The 18,825-nt window shown below is 37.2% G+C and overlaps 1 protein-coding gene across 1 annotated transcript; it reads right to left on the bottom strand.

Annotated features, from left to right (window-relative positions):
• Window positions 1-3,794: 3,794 nt before the first annotated feature.
• On the bottom strand, window positions 3,795-12,570 carry LOC132601559 (NAC domain-containing protein 59-like). The gene is made up of 3 exons (XM_060314639.1): window positions 12,302-12,570; window positions 9,835-10,100; window positions 3,795-4,133 (listed from the first exon to the last, which is right to left on the bottom strand). Exons 1-3 carry the CDS (start codon window positions 12,564-12,566, stop codon window positions 3,795-3,797), a joined length of 870 nt encoding a protein of 289 aa, XP_060170622.1. The 5' UTR covers window positions 12,567-12,570.
• Window positions 12,571-18,825: the final 6,255 nt, after the last annotated feature.

Raw genomic sequence — 18,825 nt, 5'->3', positions numbered from 1 at the left:
GAAATGGGAACCCATGCAATCTCATAATGTCACGAATGTACTACTTGGCTAACTTCTCTGTGGTATAAGAAACCTGAACTGGAATGAAATGAGTGGACTTAGTCAACTAATCCACTATCACCCAAATCGAATCAGATCAACTATCACCCAAATCAAATCAAACATACCCAGGGTCTTCGAAAGACCCACAACAAAATCCATGGCAATTCTCTCCCACTTCCACTCCGGAATGGGCAACCTCTGAAGTACACCACCGAGTCACTGGTGCTCATACTTAACCTACTGACATCTCCCACACTTAGCAATAAAATCGGCTATATCCCTCTTCATGCGCCGCCACCAGTAATGCTGTCTCAAATCACGATACATCTTAGTCGCCTCTGGATGAATGGAATATCGAGTGCTATAGGCCTCAATCAAAACCAAATGAATCAAGTCACCAGCACGAGGAACACACACGCACCCCTTAATCCTCAAAGTACCCTCAGAATCAATCATGGCCTCTTTGGCCTCACCCTTCCGAACCCTACCCCGAATCTTGCTCAACTGAGCATCCTCAAACTGATGAGTCCTGATCTGCTCTTACAAGGACGATGTCGCCTCAACACAAGCTACGACTTTTCATGGGATCGAAATATCAAGACGAATGAAGCTGTTGGCTAGAGTCTAAACCTCCATGGCCAACGGACGCTCGGAAACAACCAAATGGGCTAAACTCCACATACTTGTGGCATTGTAACTCAACGCAGCAGCAACAACATTGGCTTTCCCAGGATGATAAAGAATAGAGATGTCATAGTCCTTCAGGAACTCTATCCATCAGCGCTGCCTGAAATTAATATCTCTCTGGGTAAACACGTTGTGAAGGTTACGGTGATCGGTGAAAACCTCACAATGGACGCCATACAAGTAATGCCTCCAGATCTTCAAAGCGAAGACCAGAGCTAACAACTCCAAATCATGGGTAGGGTAATTCCCCTCATGGATCTTCAACTGACAGGAAGCATAGGCTATAACACTACCCTCCTGCATCAACACTGTACCCAAATCCACATAAGATATATTATAATAGAATGAAAAATCCTTTGCCCTTCATGGGTAATGCTAGAATTAGGGCTGAAGTCAAAAGGGTCTTGATCTTTTGAAAGCTCTCCTCACAATCATCGGACCAGTGGAAGGGAACATCCATCTGGGTCAATCTAGTCAACGATAGAGCAATAGTAGCGAAACCCTTCACGAATCGACGGTAGTAACTGGCCGAACCCATGAAACTATGGATCTCGATCACAGTAGTGGGCCTCGCCCAATCCCTCACAGCCTCAATCTTCTTAGGATCCACTATGATCATGTCCATAGACACAATGTGGCCCAAGAACGCCGCAGACTCTAACCAAAACTCACACTTCGAAAACTTAGTAAATAAACTATTCTTCTTCAACAACCCAAGTACTGTGCGAAGATGGCCCTTATGCTCCTCTCTACTCTTGGAATACACCAAGATATCATCAATGAACACAATCACAAATGAATCAAGGAATGGCTTAAAGATGCCATTGTCAAAGTCATGAATGCCGCCGGGGCATTGGTAAGCCCAAATGACATAACCAAAAACTCATAATGCCCATATCTCGTCTGAAAATTTGTCTTCGAAATATCCTCGGCCCTGATCTTCAGCTAATGGTAGCCTGAACGCAAGTCAATCTTCGAGAACACTGAAGCACCCTGAAGCTAGACAAATAAATCATCGATACGAGGCATAAGACACTTGTTAAGAATAGTAACCTTGTTCGGCTGATGATAATCGATGCACATCCTCATAGATCCATCTTTCTTCTTTACAAACAACACAGGAGCGCCTTAAGGGGATACACTTGGCCAAATGAAACCCTTACTCAACAAATCTTGTGATTGCTCTTTCAGCTCTCTCAATTTGGCAGGTGCCATCCGATATGGCGGAATAGAAATAGGGCGGGTGCTCGGCTCTAAGTCAATACAAAATTCAATTTTGCGATCGGATGGCATGCCCGGCAGATCGGACGGGAATACCTTCACAAACTCACTCACAATGGAAACGTACTCAAGGGGCGGAGATCTAATAGTAGTTTCATTCACATGAGCCAGATAAGCTAACACCCATTGTTGACTAATTTATTTGCCTGAAGAAATGAAATAATCTTCTTCGGAGCGGGACTAGGAGTACCCCTCCACTCAAGTCTTAGAACGCTCACATGGCTAAAGTCTGTCTTGGCATGACAGTCTAAGATCGCATAATAAGGAGAAAGCCAGGTCATACCTAATATAAAATAGAAATCCATCATATCAAGTATCATCAAGTCTACCCACGTGTCATAACCCGTGAAAGTAACCAAGCACGACCGATAGACTCGATCAACAACAACATAATCTCTGACTGGAGTAGACACATGAATAGGTACAACTATGCTATCACAAGTCAAGTCCCAACCAACAGCATGATATGCAGACACATATGAATAAGTGGATCCAGCATCAAATAACCCATAAGTTGCTCCATGGCAGAATAAGTGGATCCAGGATCAAATAACCCATAAGTTGCTCCATGGCAGACAGAAACAATACCTGAAATGACTGCATCTAAGGCCTCCGCCAGGTCTACCCGGGAACGAACAACACTGGGCCCTATCACGACCAGACTGTCCAGGACATGATCCACTTTTCAAACTCTGGGACACACCCCTAGAAGTCTGTGAACCACAACGGTCTGACTGAGCACCGCCTCTCGGAGAAGCACCACCGCGGCTACCCGAAGATGTTGGAGTCCTCTAGGACTGATAAACCTACCTGGGTCGAGGAAAGTCTCTACAAAAATGACCAGATGATCCATATGTAAAGTAATCTCCAAAAAGCGAAGCCTATTGAACTGAAACTGAAGACCCAGCTAGAACAACTCTGTTTGCTGGTCCAGAAAATGAGCTCTCAGAAGCACTCTGCCTGGATGGACCACTAGAAGAAGCCTGTCATGCTGACTGTACAGGGCGGCCGGAATATGACCAATACTGCCTAGAAGACTATTTGGCACCCCTCAAGCTGGAACCACTATAATCCCCAAACTGTCTCTGCCTCTTCTCACTAACCCCTCCAAATGAGCAGGCCTTAGCAGCCTCAACTAATAACGCATGCGCAACAATGGACTAGAAAGAACCCATTGCCACAAGCTGAAGGCATGGAATCTGAAGAGAAGTAACGAGGCCACCAACAAATCATCGAATCTTGTCGGGCTCAGTAGGAATCAGTGGTGCTGAATAACGGGCCAAATGCAAGAAGCCAGTCATATAAGCATCAACAGATATCCCTCTCTGCTGCAAGTGGAGGAACTCATCTCTATGTCCCTCTCTCAAGGCATGGGGCACATACTTCTCAAGGAACGCCCGATAAAACTATGTCCAAGGAAGTGGAGGCTAACCATCTGGTCTACAAGAAATGAAGTACCTCCACCAGGTTTTTGCGTCTCCAAAAGATTGGTATGACACATAATCAACCCCGTATGTCTTAACAATCCCCATCCTGTGTAATAACTCGTGCATGTCCAATATCAACTCATAAGCATCCTCTTTAGAAGTATCAGCGAATCTCGGTGGATCCATGTTCTTGAATCTCCCTACCAGCTCCTGATCGGTCAAAGTCGTAACAGGGCCTATCATGGGTCTAAGATCATCTCTCGGGACTAGCATTGTATACATCTGTAGAGCCATAGCCGCAACAGGGTGCACTACACAAGTCTGCCTCTGCTCAGGGGTCTGTGCCCCAACTCTAGTCTATGATCCTCCACACGGAGAAGTAATACCAGTGGCAGCTTGCTGGGCATCCAAATGAAGTAGAATGCGAGCCATGGTGTCCTGAACAATCTGATCTGAAGTGGCCTTGGGGTGTGCCCATGCAGGAGCCATATCATCCCCGATGGCCTCAGGCTCAGGCTCTGGATATGGAGATCTCGCACACCGCTGCCCAACCGCAGGAGCCTTGCCCCTGGCTGGTGCAGCCCCGCGGCCTCTAGCTCGACTGCGCCGTCTAACTGTCGCTCGTTCCCTTGTGCCAGCCGTAGCTGCAGGATCCGGTACCTGATCTCTGACTATCGTGGCCCGAGTCCTCACCATCTGTGAGAGAAGAGATAAAAATCAGATACCAATTCGATTGTTCCAGAGAGCAATTAGAAGAAGGTAGCACGAAAGAATGAAAGAATGTGAAGTTTTCTAAATATTCTATAGCCTCTGGCAGATAAGTACGGAGCTCATCGTAACGATCCATGAGACTCTACTAGACACGATCTTGTATTATAGACCGGGTAACCTACGGCTCTGATACCAACTTGTCACGATCCATTTGTCGTGCTGACACCTACCTTCCTTACCTCGGTAGGCGAACCCTTATCCCAAAAATCATAAAACATAAGTAAAGCGCAAGAAAATAGAATAACTTAAGTCTCATGATAACAATATAAAGAAATGCGGAAGAAATGAGAATCCAACCCCAGTATCTGGTATGGTCATACAAGAGCTCTACTAATACTACAAGTCTAAATAATACATAAAATCTCGAATAATGTCTCGAAATAGAACTAAGACATAATAGTAAGAAGAGTCTTCAGGCAGCGAACATCCTCATTCTTACCTTGAATAGACTCGGCAGCAACCTCGATAATCAGCCATGAGGGGTAGAAGCAGATCAAACCTGGTACTCTGCATTCATAAAAGAATGCAACAAGGGTTGGTTAGTACAAACAATAAGTACTGGTAGGTATCATAGGTCGACTAAGACTAGCTAACATATATAAAGACAACAAAGCAAAATAAACACGTAAAACAACAAGGTACAAATCAACACGAATCAAAAACAACGGTGCAAGTCATGACCTATGTTATAGCATCTAAACCCAACTGTGTCAAGTCTCAATATAATCAATCTGAACCAGTATATCACAATCATATCACAACCATATCACAGAAAACCAAGAGGTAATGCAATGCATATGCACTGTACACATGTACTACGATGATGGAACATCACATCTTGGCAGCACAACCCATGGGGACCCGCAAAGTCCATTTACCAGTCACTCTGCACACAGTCCAAAGATGACTCTATATCCAACCAATACGCCTTATATCAGTCATTCCACGCACAGCCTAGAGATGACTCGATATACAACAAGTCTCAGAATAGTACAGGTCACTCCACACGCAGCCTAGAGATGACTCATATCAAATGTGTCTCAATGCATCTGTATTTCCTTATCACTTTCCATCTTCAATTCCATAACAAGGCAAAATCAATATATCAGGGAAATGAGTATGAATATGATGAAATGTAATATCACATAACCAATTCAATCCCAAATAGTACCACACATGGCACACAAGTAATATCAATAATAAGGCTACACAATAAGCCACAATGAAATCACAATTCTTATCTCAATATCAAATAAAAGTAAGGTACCGCAATATCATAATCATGATATGTCAGTAATCACCAATATCCAATGTCTCAACGTGGTAATCGAGCCAATAAATAAATAGAACAAGATAAGTCAACAACGCAACGGGGTGGCTAGCCCCCAAATCATTCAACAAGGCCCAACCTAAGGCAATATCCAACCCAACTTCGTACCTGAAGGTTTACATGCATTTTCCGATAATATCATCTAACAATAGGCTTTTCTAACCAAATTCTCACCATAAGGTAAACCGTAACCTACCTAGAAAGCCGAACAGCAAATCTCCAATAGTCAAACCTTAGTCTTTCCCTTCCTTTGTGCCTCGATATAATGAAAGTCTAGTCATATCCGAATTAGAAAATTAGAATCAAGAATAATCATTATTCAAACCTTACTTCTATTCAAGACCGAAATCCCAACTTATGGAATGGGGTTTATGAACTAAAAAGATGAAATTAGGAATCTATAGGTCTCAACATGAAATAAGATGAAATTAGGAATCTATAGGTCTCAACATGAAATTAATACTCTAGGTGATTAATTTCCATCAATTATAAGCTAGGAGAACTTACGAATTACTCAAATTCAGATTCTAGGCAAAACCCCCAATTTTGGGTATAAACCCTAACTCTCAATTCCATAAATTAGCTACTAATTAGGAAGGAATTATGCAATAATAGTTTCTAATCATCAATTCCATTCTTAATAAAGCTAACCCAATCAATAATTCAAAGTTTTATAGTCTAGAACAACGAACCCATAAATTCCTCTTTCAATCCTCAAGTTCTAAATGAAACTAGCATGATATAGAGATTTCTTATGATGATTAATGGGATATGGAATAGCAATGGAGATGGAAGGACTTACCTCAATGATTTTCCCCCAAGAAATGCCTTGAAATGCTCCCAATAGCTCTATTTTCGGAGTGGTATTGAATGAAAGACTTAGGGCTTTTAACACACATTTAATGAACTCAACTGCTCGTCACCCGCTTCCGCGCTCACCCTAACGCTTCAGTGGTCCCGCTTCCGTGGTCCTTGCCCAAATACACAGGCCGCTATAGTGGCAGGGTCACAACTATAGCGGTACTGCTATCACGTACCTGATGCCGCTATAGCGGGACACCAAACACCAGAAACTGCTCAAGTTTCATCAACTCAACTCAAAATTCCAACTATCACCCGAGACCCTCTGCTCACAAACCATATATGCTGACATACATAAAAACATGCTACTAATGTACTCGTGGCCTCGCCATTCCAAACTGAGGTCTCGTTGACCGAGTCAACCCCCAATACCTCAAAACAAACTTCCCAACCCATGTCCCAAAATGTATCTGAGTGCATTGAGAATCGAACCGAATATACACACAAGTTCTAAAAGGCCATCCGGATCTCTCAGAATCGACAGATTCTCGAAAAAGGTCTGTTTACCCAAAAGTCATCTTTGAATCAACTCTTTTTTTTTCCGCTTAAAATCCAAATTTCCCATAAAGTCACCCAAATCATATCCAAAGACCTCAGGAAGCGAGTCAACGGTGTCCTCAGATCAAACGTGAGCTAAACAAGCTTGGAAATGTGTCAAAAGCACCGAAAAGGCAATAACGACCAAACGGGTCGTTACATTGACTCTCGAAACTAGTCAACTTTCAAACAAATCGCGACCGAGGGAGTATTAATTATGTTTTTTTTTCTATCAAATAAAATCATGGGAACTTCGTAAGTTTTGTTTAGGGGTTTGCGTTTTTATTATATCTCGAGTCTCTTTACTTGAAGCTAGACAAGGAAGAAATATCAGGTTTTTACTTTCTTCTTTTTCATTCTACTTTGTTGTTATTGGTTATTGTCTTCGCACAATTTCAAAAAAGAAGTTAGATACGATAATTTTCAAATACCTTTTTTCATTTTCGAATTGAAATATTATCTTTTTTCAAACTTCCAATCATATCATGTCCTAATACCTACTTATATGAATTTATTAAGGGTTTGCTTGGAAATCTTGCTTAGAATTATATTTGAGTATCATGAGGTACAAACATATAAACGATTAATTTTTCTTGAAATAGTATTCCTTCTTTTCACGTCTGTTTTAAGAAAAATAAATATAATTTTTGCCTATATAGATTTAAAAATTCAAGTATTTATACCAAACTAAAATCTCTTAAGTGATGAAAATTAGAGAAAAAATAAAATTAAATGTTAATAATATTGATTAGAACTTCAAATTTAATCTTTTTAAATTTGGAGACCAAAAAGTATGTTTCACATATTTCCAATATTTTGTTATTAGAAAGAAGATTATTTCGTTTATTAGTAAACCGCGCGAAGCGAGTATAAGTTGACTAGTTACATAATAAATTGCTAAAGTTGCTGACAGATATCAATTACTAAGTTTAATTCATCTTCTCCGATTTAGTTAGGACATGCATTTAACTTGATAACCAAGTAGAGTTTGCATTCGTGATGGAGTGTCACTAAGTTATGGGTTATGTTGTCTTGTAAAATAACTTTGTCACTATAACTCTTATGTTGTGGGCACTGATTGGCTTGTGGATGTGGTTGTTAAATGCTGAGAAAACGTGATTAAATCAACCAGAAAGAAAAGCCTAAAAGGAGAAAGGAACAGGAGAAAAAAAAAGTATATAGGGACAAGTATGTAGAGGTATAATTGTAAAATTAAATCATGAATTTATTGATTACAATTTAATCATTTTGTGGAAAAATGGAAAAAAGCATTTCTGTTCTATCCAAGTTATTCGTACAAGAGAAAAAACAAAGAACTTGGCTTAGTTACATTATTCGTATTCTTATTATTATTATAAAGAATCAATAAAGAATTGTAAATAAACAAATAAAGAATGTTAATTTCATTTCTCTCCCTTGAGAAAACTAAAGCTCTACAGACAATTGGTGTAATCTTTCTTTTTTCCTCTTATAATTCTTCCAAGAACCCATTCTTCCATCTGTACCAAAAGAAACAAAGGAGAATTAGAAACTAGCCAAAAACCAGAATTCATATTTCTTTGTTTCAGAAAATATATAATTTAATAATGTTATAAAGAGATAAAAGCAAGATATTTTCATTCTAGTGTGGCAATATTATAGGTACCAATATTATAGCTACTCTATTTCTACCTTAACAAAAAACAAAAACAAGTTTTTCCAAAAATTAAACCAAAATAAAATATAAAAACAACCTAATTATTCTAATAAACTTCCAAGAATGTACGTAAGTGCAAAAGCTAATTAATAACTTTCAACTGCTGGTGTACATGGACCGGGTTGGTTTTAATTTTTCAAATACCAAACCAAACCAATTGTGTCGGATTTTTAAATCTATAAACCAAACAAAACTAATAAATGTCGGGGTTTTCAACCTCGGATTTTCTCCGGAAAACTCTTCATACAAAACATATAGCTTCTACTTCAAATATTTTTTTAGTCATAGTAAGAGACAACTATATATTTAAGGTGATTCTTAAGAAAATAACATAAAAAGTAAGATCAATGATGACATTGTAATAAATATTAAACAAAAAGATAATGAAATCGTATAAAACGAATATTGCTAATGAATAAGCCATAATGAGAATGATCATAATCTAAAATTATAAAGTTACGCTAAAATAAGTATTAATCACATGACAAAAGAAAAAATAAAATTAAGTTATGTAAATATACCGTCTAAATCCATGCAAAACTAAAGAATACATATCAAACATTATTGTCATTCCTAATGTTAGAATCAAATTTCTTTTGTTAGCATTAGGATTGATTTGGTTTTGACTTTATTTGAGTTATTAACATCTATAAGCTATAAAACTTATTGGACTAAGCTTGAAATAACATGTTAAAAGACAAAAACTATGAAGAAACTTAAGAAATGTTTATAAATTACATTATAAATAAATAAATTTATGTGTAAAAGATATTTTAAAATTGTATACATGTAATGTCGGGTTGGTTTGGTTCGGTTTGACATTTTTTTAGTTAAAATCAAACTAAACCAATTATGATCGGGTTTTTTTTTTTTTACCAAACCAAGTCAAACCAAACCACTAATCGAATTTTTTTCTCGATTTGATTCGAATTATTGATTTGGTGCGGTTTGTTGATTTTCTTTGTACACCCCTACTTTCAACAATATTTGATAGCATTTCGCCACTGTCCAGGAAATGATAAATTACATGGACTCTACTTGGAAAAGGTAGTCATTTATGAAATATGAAGAAAATCAACTCTCGGGAAACTATAAGGTTCAAAATTATTTATTATTCCAATTATTATAAAAATGAGGACAAAACTGAAAATTCAAACAAATTGCAAGGGAAATAGGTATAGTTTTCAAATTGGTATAGTTACCTCGTTGTCATGAGTGCCACATTCAGATCTTAGACGGTACTTTTCCATTGTCCAAGTACTTTTCTTTGCCGATCCAGAACAATATTTCAAATTAACCTTGAAGCCAACGACATCTCCTTCTGAATTATAAATCGGAAATTCTTTTCCAAAGCATTGCCAAAAACCTGTCTCATTTTCAACAATCCGAATTTTTCCTATATTTCCTCTAAAATACTCATCTTGACGTATGAAGAAGTACCATTCTGCTTCGCCACACATATTTTTCACTGTAAATCCAAAACCCGAAAAAAAAAATCAATGACAAAGTTTGTTTCTGAATACGCAAGCTTGTATTGAAAAAATAAGCTCAATTTTATTCTCTTTAACATTATTTGTTTGTAGTTCTACAAATGAGTATTATTTTCATTTGAATTATTTCTCTTCCATTACATGACTTATTCTTTCCTTGAAATATCATGTTGATTTATTAAACAAAACATAATGAAATTAATTATATTAAATTATTATAAACATTGGACATCAATATTGGGACTGTTAAGACGTAAAAGCCTATCATCTACATTTCTTCCAATGTAGACAATGGATTTCGTCCCAAGGTAGGCAATGGATCTCGAAGATCAGAGTGAATAGCGGCCTCCACTTAATGAATTGATAGATGAGATCTCAATTCAGAATTTTTAGCTCTATATCCTAAGATAGCATTGAGTCATCCCTCACCGAGGGAAAAAACGTTTTGGCAGGAACAGGAGTGTACCACGAGAGAGCCAAGAAGGACTGATTTGAAAATAGAGCATCTCCTTGAAGTGAGTTTCCAACTCTTTCCATGACTTCTTAGAATGGATAAAGAAATTTAGGAATGGCAACGGGGCGGGGCAGTGCGGTTGCGGGGCGGGTTCAGTTTAAACCCGCAAATATTAAACCCGCCCCGCCCCGCAAAGCAAAATTCTCTCTTTTCAACCCGCCCTGCCCCGCCTCACAAAAACCCGCGTCAAAACCGCTCCACCTGTCGTTTTCATTTAATTTGCTTTTTGATGCGCAAGTGTATCAGATTTAGAAGTAAATTTTGGAGCAAAGTCTAATTGATCTCTAATTGATCTTGGTAAACTTCCTTTCGGCTAATAATTCCTCATTAAACTATACTAGTTTTCTTGCAAGACCGCTATTAAACTTTTAAAATGCAGTAGCTAAATAAATATTTCAGTAGAATAGAAGTTAATTTCTATTGCTTGCCACTTCACAAGCCCAAATTTGAGTTTACTCTAAAATTATCTGAATAAAATAAATAAGAAAAAAACACCTAAAGAAGTTGACGAGTTCAGATAGTTAACTGATTAATTTTGGAATATGCTTTTTTCTTTTTTGAGATCTTGGAAATTGTTGGATGTATATAATAAAAATAAATTATATATTTCTCATTCATGATTTTTACAAATATAAACTGGGTTACAAACCCAGGCGACGATTAGTAAAAGATTAAAAGAAAAAAAGAGTAAAAGAAAAATACGTTACTATATTATTCGAGAGCTTCAGTGAGAGGAGATTGCCGAGAGACCAAAGCCGCAACCGCCCCGCCCCACCAAGAATTAAAAAAAAAAAAAAAAAATCAACCCGCACCGCCCCGCCCCGCCCCGCACCCGCGAACTTGTAAACCCGCCCCGCCCCGCACCCGCACCGCCCCGCATAGAGTTGAACCCGCCCCGCACTGCCATCCCTAAAAGAATACGATAATTACCATGGCAAGCTTTAATCTCCTACTCAATATGCCTTGTCTTTATGATATTTGCCTTCCTATTATGATGACTGCCAGGATTGAGCCGGAGGAACGACCCAGCTATTTGTATGGATGAGGAAGGATAATGGTTAACAATTTTGGAAAAATAACTCTTATATCTCAATATAGCATATTCTTTATTCTTTACTAGCCATGATTAGTAGCCATTAATCATCTTTATTACTCCTTGTGACAGACCCTTTATTACTATTTATTGCATATTCTTTAGCCTCTTTATTGACAATCTGTTAGAGCTATTTCATGAGGACAAAAGATGATTTTTTTTCATCCATATAAAGTGAAGTCTTCTTCCGTACAAAAGAGACAGAATACATCAAAAACTCTTATGAGATGGTATTCTTTTACCTATATAATTTCAGGTTTTTCATTTGGTGGCAAATACAGACCAAGAAGAAAGAAAATGCTCTCGTTCTTTTTGCTAGATTTTCTATCAAAATAAATCTTTGTTAGTTTTTGTGCTCCTAGTTCTGTATTAGAAGAACTTGTTGAATCCTAAGATATACACCTACACCGAGCGAGATATCCTTAAGAACAATATCTTTAACACGCCTCAAGCTACGAGAAATTGTAGGCATTTTCCCTAAGTTTTCCAACACAAGACACTTCAGGCCTTTTCGTTTTTGATAGTAGATTGTTCAAAGATGAAAATGAATAAAAAGGAAAGAATAATATTACCAAGAGTGTCAGGAGATTTGCTGTAAAATTCCTTTGCGTTGATGTCTTTAACCAGTAGAGCTGGAAAAGGTTGATAATGAACCTTGTTGGTAAGGTAATGTTTAACCAACTCCTCATCAGTGGGCAAAAATCTGTAACCAGGGGGTAATTGTGTGATCACATCATGTCCAGCCATTAATTGCAAATAAAATATAATGTTGGCGAAAACAATCAATTGTTGATCTTTTTTTTCTTGTCTGCGTTGAAGATCTATAACGTTTTCCATATTTTATAGTTAACAAAAAGAAGGGACGGGCCTTTTGGAATTCTACTAGAGATTGAGTTCTATTAAAGTCACACGCAAAAATAAATAGGAACTGACCTTTTCAAATTCTGGTTATATTGTATGCTTATCTAGGATGAAAGAAAAACGCTAGGAGGAGGATTTTCCCTTTTCTTTAAATCCTTTTCCTTTTTAGCATGGTTTATTTCACTTTATTTATGATTTTATTATGGTAGAATAATTACTCTAATTTGCTCATAAATTTATTTCGCTTAATACTTCTTGTGAAAGTTATAAACCCCACAGTCTCTGTGTGTGTATATGTATATACAGAGAGAGAAGATTTAAATTATATACACGGATGGTGTAAAAACATTTTATACTATTACTGCAGTTTAATCCATGATAGTAGTAGGTTAGTTATCATTTTTATTATCTTACTAATTAATATTTATCGTAGAAATCAGTGGTGGATGTAAGGTAGGACTTACGGGTTAATAGGAAGCCAGTAGATTTTGTCAATACCCTATATATATAATAAGAAGTACACTAAATATTTATAAATATTGAGACAATTATTATTATAAATTAATTTGAGATTGTCGTAAGAATTACCAATAAATTTTAAATTTTGAATCCGCCTCTGATAGAAATCTATACGTAATTACCTTATAAGTTACTTGATTATGTTAATAGTATTTGTTTAAATCATCAAAGCATACCTAAACCCGGAAATAAATTACATCTAATAAGAATGTAAGATTCAGTAAAAAATAATTAGTAGCACCAAATGTTTATATCAAACCAATAGATGCTTGATATGTGTTTGTACATAGACATTGTTTGTCCCTTAACCAAATAATTAAGTACACATTCACACCTCACTAAATCGTGTTAATTAAGCTAATATAGCTTGATGTAAGTACTAGGTACAAATAAATTCTTACTCATAGATAATTAAGTAATTAAAATAGACATTCTTAATCATAACTAAACCAATAGAGGAATTCATAAAACAAGAAACGCCAAAATTTGATTAAATAATAAGAATGTTAAAATATATTAATATATTCTTGTGGATAAAGAAATTTTATTTAATTTAAATCCACAAGAAGTCTGTCACGTCCCAAACTATCCCCTAGACGCGATTGGCACCCAGCACACACTACCGGCCAGGCGAACCAAATTTCCATATCTTAACCATTAATTCGCAACATTTAATAATTTAAATAAGTACAATATGAAAATTAATTATCAATAATAGTATCTCAAAATATTTATATAAAACTCTTGCCCAAATCTCACACTAGATCATGAAGCATCTAAAAGAATTTCAAAGGATTTGGGTGTGTAAATTCTGAAAGAAAAGACATCAGCAAATATATAATAAAGACTCTTTTGGTAGCCTCCACGAACAATGTGTCGGCTCACCTCAACAACTGGATCAAGTCTAACTAACTAGTCAGCTACTAGCTTTGTCATCACCAATGGTATATGCATGGACAAGCAAGTAAGAAGCGAGTTATACCTAAATATAACCCAGTAAGATCCTTAACCCGCCACTTGAAATACCCCTAGAAAGTGTTAGAAAATACAAACACACAACGAGCACAAAAATAATATGCACATAAATTAGGTCATAATATTCTATCCACAAGGTCCAGAAAATCGTTTATCAATAATAGTATATATCTCAAAATAATCGACACTAAGGACTTGTCATAAACAATAGTTAAAGAAATTAATCAACATCACGGGTCCACCACCGCATACACAATTTACCAAATATATTGAGAAGCATACACAATGCTCAGGGAAACATACGCAATGTCCCAATGAAGTCAAGAAGCATACACAATGCTCGAGGAAACATACACAGTGTCTCAATGAAGTCAAGAAGCATACACAATGCCCCAATATCATGACTCACATCCGTATCACGCCGCGAAATAATTTATAAAGATAGTTTAGAGTATTTGATAATACAATTTATGCGGCTGCCCTCAAGGACAATTGATTATTCCAAGAACACGCTCATCCCAACACATGGACCAAGCAGACAAAACATATTTTTAAAACGAGTTTGAAAAGAAAGCACTCAAAGCTTAAAGTCTCACTTACTTTAAATTCAAGCTCAAATGTTTCACTTGAAATCAAGTTCAGCATCATCAGGTCTCTGAATCACTCCAATCTATTCAAAAAGGGATTCAGGATAGTAAAAAACCATAGGGTAGACCACTTTTATATTTTAGAGGCTTAAACGATCAAAGCCAAACTTTAAATGACGAAAACCCGCTTTGATCAACGGGTTCAAAATCCAACAAGCCATATGTTTTCGGAAAGCCTTTGATGAGACAATTCTAATAATATAAAGAAGTCTAAAATATGACGTCGTTTTCCCTTTCGAATCAATGATTTAGATTGAAGAACTCTTGGGCTAAACTTTCTTAATTCCTCAAAATTTTCCCGTGTTTCCACCCTAAAAGTTTACCATAATCATGTAATAAACTTAAATAGAGTCATTATCTTGATGATTTCGGTAGAAAATTCCAATTTTCCCAGTTTGATATGAAAGATTTAGGAGACTCAAAGTCTCTTCTGGACTTTTCTGTTTTTCTCCCTTTCTTTTCTTGTACTGCGTTTTTTCTCCCCCTGCTTCTGCGTTTCTCCTTGTCCCGTTGAGAACCAACTGGTTCTCTATTTCTTTTTCTTTCTTTCTTTCTTTTTAGATAGGGCCTTGCCCCCCCCCCCCCCCCCCCCCCAAAAAAAAAATCTCTTTTGGTAAATTACAACTAACCCCTCATTAAAATTCGGGTTATTACATTTTCTCCCACTTAAAATAACGTTCGTCCTCGAACATGTCCAAAACACTTTTGGTAGTGTCGGGATATGAATACTCATTATGGTTGTCCTGCTCGTACTCTCAAGTAGTCTTTTCTTATAGATAGTTCTACTATAATACTTTGACCGCAGAATACTTCTTTATCCATACCTAACAAAGTCATAAGTTCAAATATAGAATAACAACTATTTCAAAAACATGTTTCTCATTTACCAGCACTATTCGGTCTCAATAATATGGATTAGACCATAAATATATTCTCGGAATGTATTCGCATAATATAACATGTACCTCTTGTAGAATAGCAAGTCTCTTAGCTACGACCACAACTTATTGCCCAAAATCTTATCGGTCTTATGCTTGCATCCCACAACTTATCCTTCTTTCGATATCTCACACCACACCACTAACAGTGAAAGAAACCTCTATAAACAGTCACTCGCTATAAATTTAAGTCATGAATTTCTCGTTTGAAGAGAAAAAGAACCTTTACCTACTCGGAGATGCTTTTGCATATTTTTGTTCCAACTCAATCTTATCTAATGTTGATTAGTCCAACTCCAGATCCGTTAACTTCGTCTTATCGAGTACAAGTTAATCAATTTGGGAACAATACTAATATCCACATAAAGCTTAAAACGACTTGGTTTGAGCACCATACTTCCATTTAAGCAACCTTCTTGGAACTCATGTCACGACCCAACCAGAGGGCCATGACGGGCACCCGGAGCTAACACACCGAGCACCTCTAAACATACATCTCATAATCATCTCTGGTGGACCACAACGATAACTTATGGACATCATAGTCTGTAAGGACATGTATCACAACATAATGACACATCTCTATATAATCTTCAACAATTATACCCAGCATCACCAGCCGATAAGGCTACTAAAATATTATACACAATATGAACTGGTAAGGTTATGAAACGTCTAACTATACATGCATGTCTACGAGTCTCTACATAGAATAAAAATGACCATAAGGACCAATACCAATAGATTGCAGCTCCGAAGTAGGTGGAGTGCTCCTGAGAATCCGCTGATAAATCACCTACGGGTCAGATCCGTGTACCTGTCTACCTGCGGGCAAGAACGCAGCGTCCACAAGAAAGGGCATCAGTACGAATAATGTACTGAGTATGTAAGGCATGAATAACAACATAATAAGAAATATGGAACATAACATTAGATAAGGATAACCTGTACATCTGATTGCCTCATAAGGCGGATACCATGCATGCTTAGCTTTCTTAAAAAAAAACATTTCTCATGCATATATAACATAATCATTAGCCCGCGTCCAGGGTAACCATCTCACGCCGTCCACTAGTGGTGTCTGCCCGACTAGGCCTGTGTAATCATACATAAAAATAAGCATGCATGAGAGCATAATTAAAAGCTACAACTCTATCGGAGTGACGTAAGGTCGGTAACCTCCGATTATATTATGGAACAATCATCATCGCTATATCTCGCCTTGAAGGAACAATTATCATAAGATGAGATCAAGAACAATGAATAAAATCGAGAAAATCATGAAATAAGCTCAATAATCTCATACTAGCATTAAAATCATAAGCTTTGGAATTTCTATAAATGGAATCATCATCATCATGTTCATCATAGAAAACATCTCATCTTTTGTATCATAAGAAGCTTTTAAGAATCGTGAACTTCTAACTTTTGGAAGTAAGAAGGTTATGGAAACATATATAGATCATAACATGGGAATCATGCCTTTTGAAAGAAAGGGACTAGCCTTAATATACCTTTTCGGCCGCCTTAACCTTAACTATTTAATTCTTATCCTCCCAAGCTCGTAAATCTACATTCAACAGAATTCATATTATTGTTAGGCTTATCGTCATATGCTTATCTTAAGCCTTCAAATTAAACCCCTTTAGAATCTGCTGAAATTCGGGCAGCATCTCCCTTGTTTATATCCCTAGGCCGAAATCACAATACCAACAAAACAACAACAATAGCAATACTACAACATCATCATCAATAACCAAAATATTCCATAAAACATCCCACACGATGTTTTTCAACATACAACAACAATATGCACTTCCTTTCTTCCCAATCAAGAAGCATAATTTCATCAACACACCAACAACATTAGATACTATCAATATCCAAGGAAATCAGCCCAACCACACGGCCACAACATGCTCAAAACAGTCAACAAACTCTACAACTATAACACAACACTTTATGACCTTTCCTCCATAACTATTTTCACTTTTAAGACTTGCTAAACCTTCAAATCAACTCAACATAAGAGAAAGGATGAAGAACATACCTTATACTTGAAGAAATTTAGCCACACCAACTTTCTTCAAGACCAAACTCACCACAACATCAAGTAGAAGCAAGAACAATCACCTTTCATGGACTAGTTTGGTGTAATCTTGTTAAATTCTTGATTTAATGGGCTATAAATGTTTGGGGGATGTGTTGGGAGATTTCTAGAACTCATGAGAGTATAAATTGATGAAAAACGGGGGTTGATGGGGGGTTTTTATACCCCTTGAAAGTCGGTGGAACCAACTTTCCCAAGTGGGACCCGCGGAAGCCATTTGGCAGTTTGAGGGGTTATCTCAAATGGCCATAACTCCTTACTCTGATGTCGTTTTGATGAGCGGTTTGTTGCATTGGAAACTAGACTCGACGAAAGTCATTTTAGGCTTTTGAAGCACCTTAAAACTCCTAATATACCTGGAGATATACCCCTCCAAAGTTGACCCAAAATTCTGTCCAAAATTCTGCCAACTTTTTCCCAAATTTTCGACAAACTTATTTTCTTCGATTTGCTTGGTCCCGGAATCTTCCGAAACTCTCCATACATGATGCTTATCATTAATCATACTTGATAATGTTCATGTCCTTTGGTTCCAAGGTTGTCCTTCCCGGTTACGACATACGAGATCGTAATTCATCCTTTACTTCATTGCTGCGTACTTCCCATGGCTTGTACCTTCCAAAACTTCATGGGACGTCTCCGATACTCCATTAATTTCGGTGAAGTACGTGGCATTCTCATGCTCTGAAAGTGCGAGGTGTAACAACTCAATTGTTTTCCTTGTCTATTAACTACAGTTATTGGACCTTCCTCATAAGTCAAATTTTCATCTAGTTTCACTTTTCTGGGCTGAATTATATGAATCTCACCACAAACGTAGTGTTTAAATTGTCACACCCTAATCTTACTAGGGTGTGATGGGAACCCGACCCTTACCTAGGGCCGAGCGAACTTGCTGACTCTTACTACACACATAACTGCTTTGGACTCTTTAAATCAAATAAGAATAAAATACATAATAAGGGCTTGCAGAATCATTTTTTCATCGTTCTCAAGGAAAGTAAATCTGTAATCATAAAGAATCTGTAACATAATACATAATGACA

This window comes from Lycium barbarum, chromosome 7 (genome assembly GCF_019175385.1).
Source record: "Lycium barbarum isolate Lr01 chromosome 7, ASM1917538v2, whole genome shotgun sequence".
Lineage (NCBI taxonomy): Eukaryota > Viridiplantae > Streptophyta > Magnoliopsida > Solanales > Solanaceae > Lycium > Lycium barbarum.
This window is presented reverse-complemented; position numbering and strand designations above follow the sequence as displayed.